This window comes from Pelecanus crispus, chromosome 15 (assembly GCF_030463565.1).
Source record: "Pelecanus crispus isolate bPelCri1 chromosome 15, bPelCri1.pri, whole genome shotgun sequence".
Taxonomy (NCBI): domain Eukaryota; kingdom Metazoa; phylum Chordata; class Aves; order Pelecaniformes; family Pelecanidae; genus Pelecanus; species Pelecanus crispus.
The window spans coordinates 2,343,766-2,355,969 of record NC_134657.1 but is presented as its reverse complement, the minus strand read 5'-3'; the positions used below and the strand labels follow the sequence as shown (position 1 = coordinate 2,355,969).

Sequence of the window (12,204 nt, the reverse complement as noted above, 5' to 3'; positions counted from 1 at the left end):
CCTCCAAAACCCAGCCCCACGTTGGAGGAAGCCGTGCCAGTGGCTCAACGTACGATGCTTGCAGCATCGGCTTGGCAGGGCCCTCCTGGGAACGCCGACACCGAGGGCTGTCAGCCTTTAGCCGCAAAGCTGCGGTGCTGTTTTGAGCTGAGGGCTGCGTAGCAATGGGGTCTCAATAGCCAAGCTGACTTTTTTCCCCCCCCTTTCTCTGATGGGGAATACGACCTTTGAACTTGGATGGGTTACTTTATTTGATGTACTTCAAGGTTTAAAAAGTCAATGCCCTTTAATTATTGCAGAGGGCATGTGTTTTGCATTCAGTTTTCCCTTCCCAGTTATCTTTATTTCGGTTATCTTGCGCTCCGGGTGAGAGTCTCTGATGCTTTGTTATGCAGCACAGAGGGGAGGCAGGAACGCGTTCAAAGCAAGCTGGCTTTGCGGTCTGTTTGGGTATCGGTGTCTTCAGGCATCAGAAATATTCATTCTCTTCATTTCCAGTTACAAAGTTATACCATCTCTGCAATGCTAAAACACTGAATTTTACTGGGACTTAAGTGTTTTTTAAAAAAAAAAAAACAAACCACCAACCTAAAAATCCATCCAGTGGTCTCCAGCTGCTTGTTTTCCAGCCAAAAAAGAGCTAAAGGCACCAGGGACTCACACCCTCCTCCCTGATTTATTCTACACCTTTGCAAGGCTGGTATAAACTGGAGTTTTCATTGTGCTTTTTTTTTTTTTCCCCTTCTAATTTTGTTTTTCCCTTCTAATTTTTTTTTTTCCCAAACTCATCTGTCTTCCTCTGCTTCAGAAGCTTTAAATGGCTTGCTAAGAAGAAGTAGGAAAGCACAGTTTAAATTATTTTGGTCTAGGATTAAAATACATGCCATGCGGACGTCATGGTGCCTGTCTGGCTGGCCTGGTTTTTAAGTCCAAATAGAGGAGAAGAATGCTGCCACCTCCCCTCAAAAATAATAAGGGAGCTGTGCTGTTGTGTGAAAGCCGCGCTTGCCAAGGGGTTGGCGTGGGGAGGAGGTGGGAGGCTCTCAACCTGTCATGGTTTAGGTAGTGATTAGATTTTTCAGGAAACTAAAACCTTTCAAGAAAGGTTAAGTAGAAAAAAAACGCAGCATTGTTTTGCGCCAGGGTTTAACTGCGTGTACTTAGGGTGCAAAGCGCTGGCTGGTGCCTTCCCGGGTGGAGGTGATGTTGCAGCCTACAAGGGTTGTTACTGTGTAAAAATGATACAGAGTCGAATCTTAAGGAGTAGAGAAAGCTCTAAAAATGCTCTTTAAATGCTCTTAATCAGTATTTCTTCCTTGACCCCATCCCAGGTAAATCCACTACTCCACTATTTATGTATCCTGCACCCCAGAGAGCGCTTGGGAGCCACGTGCCGCGGCGCGTAGGTGTGCGTCGCGCAGTTCAGCGAGGCGTGGGTTGAGATGAAGGCAGTTCAGGTGCACGTCAGGACGTCGTGTGGATGCACCCGCGGCAGAGCTGGGTGGTCTCGCCCTCCGAGCACATCCCACGTCTCCAGCTCCCCCGTTCCCGCTGTGTGGTCAGAAAAGCGCCCCGGACTTGTTGCTAAAAGCCAAGGGCGTGAGGGCCGCTGGCTTTTTCAATAGGGGATCTGCATGACAAGCCCCAGGTCAGACAATGGGACCCTCGGCAAAGGCCACCGGGCGTCATCGCGTCCCCCGCTGAGCCACGGTATTGTCTGCAGGCACGTGAATGCGCCGGGTTTACGGCATTGCGATTCATTCAGAGCAGCGAGATGAATATCACTGGTGTATGTATGGGTGGGCTGTGTTAAAGAGCTCTTTCACGCTGGAAATGCATACCTCCAGCCCGCAAAATCGGGGCTGCGGGGTTGGGTCGCTGGAAAGCAGCGATGTGCTCGTGCTGGTCTAGAGCAAAGCTGGAAGCAGGGGCTTGTTCTCGTGGGGATTTGCTCTGAATTGTTTTCTCTTGCTACCAAAAGTAGGTTATCAGCCTTTCACTCCAGATGCTCCTTTTTTAGCCTTTTTTCTTCGATCTTCTTGCTGCTGTTAAGAGGGAAAAAAAGGCCTTTATGTCTGTACAAGCTCCGGAGTAGTCCTGTGTCCCGTCAGGTCAGCTCATCTGAATCTATTTTTATTTTTTAATTGGTGAACAGCTGTGTACAACACGTGATGGAGAGAGGGAAGGAACAGTGCAACTCGCACCCCTGCCATGCGTCTACCTCCGCTTTTGCTTCAGCACGGAATAGATATTGGTGCTTTTTATCAAAGCCACCGTACTTGCGTGTGCTAATCCTTCATCTTGTCCCTTCCCTTGTGCTGCTGATTTACGATGGCACGTGGTCCTCAACCTGGAGATGCTCTGTGGAGGGGCTCCCGCATAATCACAAGCGCTTCTCATCTCCGTCTCAGCCCCAGGGCCAGATGCTGCCCTGCGCCATGGGCTCCCCGCCTGAACTTTGACTTTTCCCTCTCGCTTTTCGTGTTGGGCGATATATCGCTTGTCATCGCGAGGGCGATGACTCCTGCTCCCTCCGGGCCCCGGCTCGTACCCTTGAGTGTTCCCAGAGCATAAAACACTGTGGCTTTCCACTATGCACTGGCGCTTGTGTGCACAGATATGATTTATTGTGGGTTTTCCCCCTGCTAGACTTGATAATAAATGCTCGAGGAATCGCTGGGGAGGCCTTGCTCGTGTTGAAAGGGTTGATATTAGATTTTTATGACTTTTTTTTGAGGGCGCTTGTGCATGAAGTTGGGTTTTACAGAGAGATGCTTTGGTCCTGAGCAGGATTCAGGCAGCGAGTCGTCTTTGAGATAAGTGCGGGTGCTCCCCTGGCTGGTGCTAAGGGACTGTGCACAGGATTTGGTGTTTTGGGACCGTCCGTATGTGTGCTGCTGAATTCCTGGTGCCTGGAGACCATTAAATATGTCCTGGGAGATGCAGTAAGGAACAGAGCAACACCCCAACAGACAGACTGAGGCTTCAGAAACAAGCTTGCCCTTCCTGCCAGCCACGCTGTATGTTTTTTACCAAAGCTCTGGGGGAAGAAAGGGAAGAATTTTAGAGAAAACGCAAGAATTGAGATTTTTCAGGCTCTGTCAGGTCAAGGGAGGATTGAATTTCAAACGCATTGCCGTCGCACGCCGGTCAGCAAAGTGGACGGCGCCCGGCCGGTCGGAGGGTGCGGACGCAGAAGAATGCTGCCCGATCACCCGGACCGGCCCAGGAGCTGAAGTCGCCTTTGCTCCTTGATCCTTGGCTTGCAAGCTTGGGAGCTGGTGTGAGTTTGTCAAAGCTGTTGCCAAAGGATGAGCTTGCTCTGCCAGCGTCGCCGTCGGGCACTCTGTTCTGCTTCTTGCGAGTTAGGCAAGGCGTGGAAGAGACGCCGCTGCCTCGCAGGGATCTCGGGAAGGTGGAAGGCGAGGGGTTGTCGTACGAAGTCAACGGGGCTCGTTGCGTTTGAGCAGGGAAATGCAGAAATTGGGAAATCCTTTTTGTAATTGTAGGCATTTAGCTTTCTGAACACGTTTGAATCTTGCTCATCCTCCACGGCGGATAGAGCGGAGAGGACTTGCTCAGCTTATCTTATGTTTAATTTACTTCTTGTCAGGGGTGCCTGGGTACCAGGGGATGCTAACTGCCAAATGCAGACGCTTGCATTTTTTTTTTTTGCTATGGAGCTTGGTTTGGGGCCAAAAGCTGTTTATTTCCCTGGGTATCTTTGAGGGGTTGTCAAGTGTTGTGTTCCCTCCCCATTCCCCGTCTCGCTGCCTAATCCTTTCCTGTAAGGAGCGGAGGGAATGCTCGTATGAGATGCCTGTGTTTCAGTGGTGCTTTTCTGTAATGAGATAGGATGAAATACTGTCAGCTTTGGAAAAAGAGAATAAGCGACCGGGTCTGGGTACACAGGCCGGTTTCTTAGGCTAATTTGGCGATCCTATAAACCATACAAACTAGCTTAGAGAAGGTAAGTGTGCTGAGTGCGTTAATCATAGCTGATCTAATTAACTACAAGCTTCTAAGGCAGCTTTCTTTGCACTTTCAGGAGCAGCTCTGCTTGAGGGGATAATTGTCTTGGAAGATTCTTGCTGGAGGCTTACACTGGTCAGGGATACCCCTAAGCTGGCCCATGGTTTTATTGAAGTCGGGGCAGCCGGTCTGCTTTTCTCCCATCTGAAACCCAGGGGGAAAGGAAAATGATCTTTTTTTCACCCAAAAAGGTGAAGGTCGGAGAATTGGCTAAGCAGTGTTTGCTTCTTTTTTTTCCTAGGTGCATGTTACTACGATGCTAACCAGTCGATGTACGTGTTCGGTGGCTGCACGCAGAGCAGTTGTAACGCCGCCTTCAACGATCTCTGGAGACTTGACCTGAACAGCAAGGAGTGGATCCGGCCCCTGGCATCAGGTGAGAGGTGGCAGATGTGCATCTCCCCCTCCGCTTCACCAAAACTTACCTCGTCCCCAAGGCTGGCTGGTCTGATTCTGTATTTCCCCGTGTGTTTTATCATTGTCTGACCAGTTTCCAGGTTATATCTTTTTTTTATTTTTGGCGGCAGACTGTGCGTATCCTCGTGCCTGCAGCACTGCGCTGGGTTGTTTCTCTTTGTCTGGAGCAGCTGCTCGGCGCTGGCTCGTGCCACGCAGGTTGAATGACACTTACTTGCAGCCACGAGAGCCTGTGTTGATAAGAGTTGTTGTCCCAAAGCTGAGATTTTATTGGGGTTTTTTTTTTCCAATAATTGTGGTAGCTGCCACTTCAGGTATTTTGAGGAGTGGAGGAGACACGCCCGTGCGGGCTACCCACAGCAACCGGGAGAGCGTGGGAAAACAGGTACATTCCTGCAGTCCACACGCTCCGAGCAGGGCAGGAAAACACCACAAATGATTTCCCACACTGGTTTTTGTACTCAAAACGTCACACACGGCACGCTTGTTTTCATTATATTTCTGAATTTGACTAAAATAACTTGGAGACAAGCAGAAGAATTGGGGGAAGCTCTTGGTGAGGGGGGTAGTCAGTATTAAGGTAGCCATTTTGGCAAAAGCTTTACATTTTGATGAAGGGAGGGAAGAACAAAAGGAAAAGGAGGAAGCAGGGGGAAGTTGGTATTAAACTAGCCATTTCAGCAGAAGCTTTACATTGAATGCAGAGTAGGAAGAAGAAAAGGAGCTCAGCGTCCACCCAGGACTCCTTGCTGACTTGTCTGCTTGGGTGCAGACTCCCTCTGACCCAGCTTCATGTGCTCTAAGTATTGTGGATTACTCAGTTATTGTTTAAAGTGATATTTTCTTGTCTGACGCTTTTTTCTTATATGAAGTCCTCCAAAGTCTAGATGTTTCTGCATACTGGTGTTATCTGGGAATTGGTCGGATGTCACTTTGAAACGGTAACACATAACTTGGTGCTTGATGACCGCTCGCTGGATATCAGTCTATATGACTCTTAATATTTTTCCTTGATTTTTGCGTCTGCACGTCCACGGTGTGATGCCTACAGGTGAGAATTAAGCAGTCATGGACTTAAAATGGAGGAAAAAAACAAACCACAGCCTACACGTACGTGGAAATGGGCTCGGGCTCTTGCTCTTCCTCCTTCCCTGCCGTAGCGCTCTCCCTCTGCTCAGGGGTGGAGAGGAGGCCGTGGGTAGCATAAACAGGATACCGGGCGATGCAGACCTCTGCTCTGACCCAGGACATCTATTCTTGCAGCCCAGCGAGTTCTTCCGTCGGATTGAATGCGGGGCACGACTCGCAGTCGTGTTAACGAGCCCAGCCGCCGGCACCCAGCTCTGCTCAGTCACTCTTGGTATTTCGCAAAGTCAAATTCCCACTGCCTTACTAACAAATAACACCTTTTAAAAGAACGAGTCCTGTGGGAATATGTGTCAGAGTTAAGTCCCATGGGAAGATCCCTCGAGGAAATATTTCTGTATGCTGTCATGAGCGCGTGTAGCAAGATGGGATCGCAACTGAAACTTCAGGCAGTCTCGCCGAACAGAGAGCGCTCTTGTTCCTCCGTCTTCAGAGGAGATGAGTCACCCCGCGCTTGTGCCGGTGGTGGTTTCTTACACATAGCTGCTTTTTTTTTTTGCTTTTTTTTTTTCTTTTGGTGCCCGTAACCAGAGGGTTGGCACCCGCTGCCTGGGAAAGATTAGTGACTGGAGGGGGCAAAAGCAGAGTGCTTTGAAACTCAGGAGTCAGACGTAAATAAGGCAGGAGGGATTTTTTTTTTTTTTTTTTTTTTTTAAAGAAGAGCTGATGTTGATTGATTAATGCTCGATGTGTGTGCAGGCTAATTGCTTGTGGAGGTTGAGGAGGAGTTCCCACACCTGGCCCTACGGATTCTATAGGGTAGGTCTTTCTCCAGAATAAGACAGTGGCTTTTCCATAAGGCCAGTTCTAGCTTAGAGAGGTTTGATCGTGCTCTACTTGCGCCCTCGTTAAGCGTGGGCATCTTGTCTGATGAGACCTGGGTAGGGCCACCTAAAGGGAACGGGAACGTGGTGCCAAGGCCTTGCTAAATGCCTTGGACACAGCTCAGGTGAGCTGAAACAGCCTCATCCCATTCCCCTCTCTGAAGGGCTTTTCCAGGAGAAAACACCCGGTTTTGTTGTTTGTTCATACCTGTTTTCGTTTGGGTTTTCTTACTTGCAGGCATTGGATGACATCAGAGCTGGATAATTCATCTCCAGCCTGAGCTGCTGCACTTCATCTAGGAGTAAATATTTAGCCTTCAAAGAAATAATTGGCCCGTGTTTCTTTAGTCTCAGAGACAGAGGAGGGAGATAATTGCTTCCAAAAACCCTAATTTTTGAGGTTTCAAAGTATTTTTTTGCTTAGATCTAAAACAATGGCATTGACTTTCTACTTATTAGGCTGGAGCAGAACAAGAGAGTTAATGCCTGGCTTTTATGTAGCGCTTTTTACTGGTGGGGCTTAATGCCCTACAAAGGAGGGTAAGGCAGCAGGATCTCTATTTTAGGAACGTGAACAGGAATGCGTCTAAACTCTTCTCCCTCAAGCTCTTCTGGCCACTTTGGAGCTACTTTCCACCTCCTTCACTCCCACATACTTGCTGGAGTCTTGCTGGAGCGGGAGGGGAGTGATAATTAATGGTCTGTATTATGTGGGAAGCCTGCGATGTTCTCCCAGGGTAGGTGGTCCCTGGGAGGCAGGTGCCTTTCTCCATGTGTTGGGGATGCTTTTCTTTGCCTTTATTTGCATAATTAACCTGGGCACTTCTTTGACTTTTAGCCTATCTGCACAGAGGAGAACCTGATGGAGGACTGGAGGTGGTTTACGCTGGAGTCTGTTTATCCAGCTAGAGGCAAGGGTTAGTCTCGACTCCTCTGTAACTCAAGCTGCAGCACGCCGCTCTTGCAGCGAGGGTGCAGGCAGGATGACTTCGGCGGCGATAGTCCTCTGGTGCTTCCCAGAAACGAGCTCTCGTGCAGCCGAAACAGCCAGGAAAGAAACCAAACCCCCTTTGAAACAGAGACTCCCAGGACTTAATGCAAAGGGTCGTGCAGGAGCTGCAGGGCTTCCCGTGGTGAGGGCTTTGGCGTGGGGTTGCTGACGCCTGGAGTTGGCTAACCCAGGATTCGGCCCTGGATCTGCTGTGCCGGTGGCAGGGAAGGTTTGTCCTTATTTCCGTGCGGGTTTGTGTAACACCCTTGATGACATCCCTTCCATCTCTGTGTGATGAAAACCGCTGGCAGGTCCTGGGAGAGGCTGCCTCGGCCATCAGCACTGAGCCAGGTCCTTTACCGTCGTCTGTGTCTCCCGTTCGTGTCATCCGCAGGCTGCAGTGGATAATTTATAGGCAGAATGGAGAGCGTGTCCCCAGGCAGTTATCCTTCTGGCCTGCCCGTGCTATTTCAGACCGTGTTTCTGCAGACTTTCTCCCTTCCTGTATTTGTTAGTTTATATTCCTCAGGAGTCCTGCTCTTGGCCTCTGGCTGCCAGAACTGTCCACTAAACTGGGAAATACCTTTTTTAAACCGGAGAGAAAAATGCCGGTACTTTTCCCTGTGCTCCCAGGGGCTTACAGGACAGAGGTGGAAAGCCCTTTTTTTGTTTTTGTTTTTTAAAAACAGAGTCTTTTACTGTGCTTATAAAGGAAGGAATGACAATATAAAGACCAGGTCTTTGCGGGGAGAGGAACACTCGCTGAAGTCCTACAGGGTCTGTGCATCCTCCCTGTTGATTCTGCTTCATCATCCTCAGCCAAGCGTGAGTCCCCCTTTGCTACCATCTTCCCTGCGTCTACCTGGGAAGGCAAGAGAGCTGGAAAGACCCCCCTCCCTCCCTTGCCGCAGTGTGTTTTCCCACTGCCGGGCCGTGATATCCCGCTCTGATATCAGGGCAGTTCAGGAGACTTGCGGCTCCGCTTTTCCTGTTTGCTGCGAGAAGGCTCGCCATGAGGCCGGCCCCGCATCCACCCTTCCGCCGGGGGTTAAACCTCCCCAGGACTTGGTTTCCTGGCGTTTTTGTCTCCCTGCAGTTATGCTGCATTTGCTTTTGCTGGGGAAGTGGGAAAGCTTTTCATCTCTTTCTCAAGATTTCAGGATAAAAACAGGCTTGGAGGCAAACTCGTTCGTTAGATGCTCTGATCCTCTTTGTCCATGTTCGTAGCATCAAGATGCAGCCACATCAGAGCAGCTTGTCCTCCCTGCTTTAGCCTGAAAATGAGTAGAGACCTTCTGCGTGAAGTTCGCACTTAAAACCTCCTGGGTAGTCTTAACGCGACGCAGTAAGTGTGCAAAAAAAACCTCTCCCACGTCTGTTCCTCTTGGCTCTGTTCTTCCCCCAGGTCCCCTCTGTGCTTTGAGTTTTGAGTGGGAGCTGCTGGAGTTTGAGGATCGGGTTTCCCCTTGTGAGCTGAGGGGAAGGTGCCTTTGATGGTGTTGTGTCAACAAAACTAACAGCCCAAAGGAGGTAGGAGAGACTCTGCTGTCGCCTGCCCGAGGGGGTTGTATCAGATGTGGTCCCCGTGCAGTGGGAGGCTCTCCGAGCCAGAAACCTGCCCGTTAGTCCTGAGCACAAGCGGAGTCATTTGCCCTTGACAAAGCTGTGTAAAAACCTTGCCCGGAGGAAAAAAAAAAAAAGGGCCCTATTTTCATCATCTCCTTCTAGAAAACAACGGCAAGTTTTCAAAACAGTTGGTGAAGTTTCATAGCGCTGGTCCCAGACCCCGGGGTGAGCTTCCTTGTTCGGGGCCTCCTCGGTGATGTGAGATTTGTAGAGCTGGAAGGAGACGTGACCCACAGCGAAGGACTGGGCGTCCCAAGGAAGGGACGCGGTGGTGCAGCTGCGAGCCAGCAGACATCCAGCCCTCTGCCTCTGCAAAAAGGCGCGGCACCTTCACGCACGGCGTAAATAACGTGCGGGACCCGTGGCTGCAGAGCGGTCCAAGGGATCAGTGGGGTTTCTAAAGAGTAAACAGTTGTTAGAGTAGTGGAAACCTTCTCGCATTTGGATTTAAAACCCACTGTGTCTGAAATCTCCGGAGATTGTGCAGATTGTTCAGTCCTTGGTTGTGTTTTGCATCTTCTTTTTTTTTAATAGCAGTAACTGGCTGAGACTCATTACTGAAATACTCTGCTCTGACCCCATATTGCAGTTCTTCTGTTCCCACTGCAGAGTGCCTTGCCTTGCGGTAATGTAGTGAGCGATCTAAGGCACATCCTCGCTTTGGGGATTAAAAAAAAGCCTGCAAAATCCTGACCTGACCGTGCTGGTAGCCTCTCTAGAGCAGCATTTCTCAGTCTGTGGACTGCTGCTGGTGCCCCAGACACCATTTGCGAGATGTTTCTTAGCAAAACAAACGCGTTCCCGAGTACGTAAGGAAGGAAACCAGGAGAAGCAGGTTTTGAAAATAAACTTTCAAGATTTAGCTCAACCTGTTTCCACTTACAGCCCTTGAGGGGAGGGCTGCAGAATGGTCTTTGCGTACCTGTGTGTTTCTGAACTTGGTGCGGTGTTCAGTGGCCCTTTTTAATTGAAGGCACACCTAACTTTTTAATAAGAACTTGGGATCACCTTGAGCACACTGAAGCTGTGTCGTAGCTGCTGGCCTCCTGGGAATCAACAGGAGTGAAAAGCTGATACCTGGCACAGAATAACGTCTCTAATTATGACTGCGGCTACCGGCTGCGGGTGTCTGATACTTCAAAGTAGAACAGGTTAATGAAACAGATGGAAATCCCTCGCAATATGTACGGTGTCTTTCTGCTGTCATAGTATTGAATAAAGCCTGGAAGAGAGGAAAACTTTTCTCTGGCTCTTTTCCTGATCTGCTTTGTTTCTTATTGCCTTTTGAGTTTAGTAGTAGCAGGGCGTATTTCTGCCTTGGCAGAGCTAAAACTTTCCATGTTATCATCAAAAAATCCCTGACTTTCCCACCACGATCAAAATGCTCTTTGAGCCTTTGAGCCCAGAGTGACTTGACCCCATTGGAAACTCTGCCTTAATTCTGGTGAGTCTGCTGCCTGACCCGAGCTTGCTTATCACACAGCTAATTTCTGCCCTTCTGAAACAAAGCCCCAAGTTTCTGGGCTTCGTTCATGCCGTCCTTCGGGACGGACGCTGTCGCAGCACGGGTTGCTTGGAATTGCTTTCTCCGACTAAATATGTTGAGTTTTTTCCCCCTCTTTGGGCTCGCAGGTTTACAAGGAGATGAGCAACCAGGAGCAAAGTGGTAGTAGTCTTTGACAGCCGTATCCTCCAGCTTGGTGTTCTCCTCTCGGGCTGGGAGTGATGAGGAGCACTGAAGGATGAAGCCTTTCTAAAATGTTAAGTTGCAGTGTGGAAATAAAAGGCAAAGTGCATCTTTTGAAGAAGGATCCTGGTAATTAGAGATATATAGCTGGTGGTACATACGGAAATGCTGCAAAGCACATCAGGGTCATCCTGTTGCAGGTACGCGGGGCAGTGATCTGCTGCTCCCAGGTGAAAACTACGTCTGTGCAAACCTTAAACAATTTGTATTGCAAAACACAACCTTGCAGGGAGTGTGCAGGCAGCTGGGTTTGCTGCGTTTGGAAACAGCAAGCTACACCCTGCTCTCCAAAGGAAGCAACATCCTTGAATATAGAGTTTAAACTTCATTTCTGCCCTTCCAGGGAGCAAGCCCAGAGCCTGTTTGGCAGGCTCTGAGCTGCGACTCTGCAGAGCTCGGGTGTTTCTTGGTGCCTTTCGGTCCCTCGGTTAGTCTGTGCGAGGCAGACAGGATGCTAATTTGTTCCTTTCTTCACTTGGGTGGTTTTGTAAAATGTCTCTAATGAAATTTGTGTTATTAAATGTGAAATATTTCAAGGGCAAGAGATGAAAAATCAGCAGGTGAAGGTTGGTTTTGTTTTGTTTTTCCAAAAGCTGTGATGCCTCATTGGGAAAGCACTGCTTGTGCTTGGAGGGCTGGTTTCCAGGAGATTAATCCATCGCTGTTTGGGTTCAATAGGATTTCTCGGCAGTGGAGATTAGATGCCTAATCTGAGTGGATTTAGGTTTACAGCACGCATCTACCCTCCCTTTGATTTGCCAGGCCCTGTGCTCCTCTGTTTTCGCAGCCTCTCTGGCTGTTTGCATTTAACCTCTGAAAGCTTTTCGTCGTCTGGATCCGTCGTTTTCTGAATCGCGCTCATCCAGCATCACTTGTTGTGCGCGGGGTAGCTCTTGCCCCTTGGGATGGACACCCTGCCACCACTGAGCCAGCAGCGTTGCCTGAATTACGCCAAGGACGCAGAGGTAGAAAACGCATGCAAATTGGGTGTGCAGTCTGCTGTTTGCAAGGATCTGTCCTGCAAACGCCTTCGCCGAACCAGGCAGGAAAAGCTGAAGGGTTCCCCTCTTTTTCCCAGGGGTCTGTAGGGCTCTTGGAGGCTTTCTGTCTGGGAATCTGCTCCCTACAAAAAAAAAAAGGCATCTGCTCAGAGAGCGCAGTTGTCTAAATGCTTCAGAAGTCAAGTCCTTAAACTCTTTAGCTGGTCAGCATGATGGGAAATGGATGTGGACCACAGCTACCAGGGTTAAAAAAAAAAAACAAAACAAAAAAACCCTGTGCCTCCTATTCTTGACCACCGCATCTGAAAACCATCTCACTGCCTGGCTTTCTCCGTTCCTCCCTGCCCCGATCATGCCTGGCTGCAGCCTGCCCCTTGCCCCAGCTGGCGTTGAGTAAGTTATGCTTATCAATGCACCCAA

The 12,204-nt window shown here is 49.4% G+C and overlaps 1 protein-coding gene across 1 annotated transcript in view; it reads left to right on the top strand.

Annotated features, from left to right (window-relative positions):
• FBXO42 (F-box protein 42) overlaps positions 1–12,204 on the top strand; it is a 45,053-nt gene that overhangs the window by 16,908 nt on the left and 15,941 nt on the right. The window contains exon 4 of the mRNA XM_075721490.1: positions 4,274–4,408. Within this exon, the coding sequence (XP_075577605.1) occupies positions 4,274–4,408 (135 nt within the window). The remainder of the gene's footprint in view (positions 1–4,273; positions 4,409–12,204) is intronic.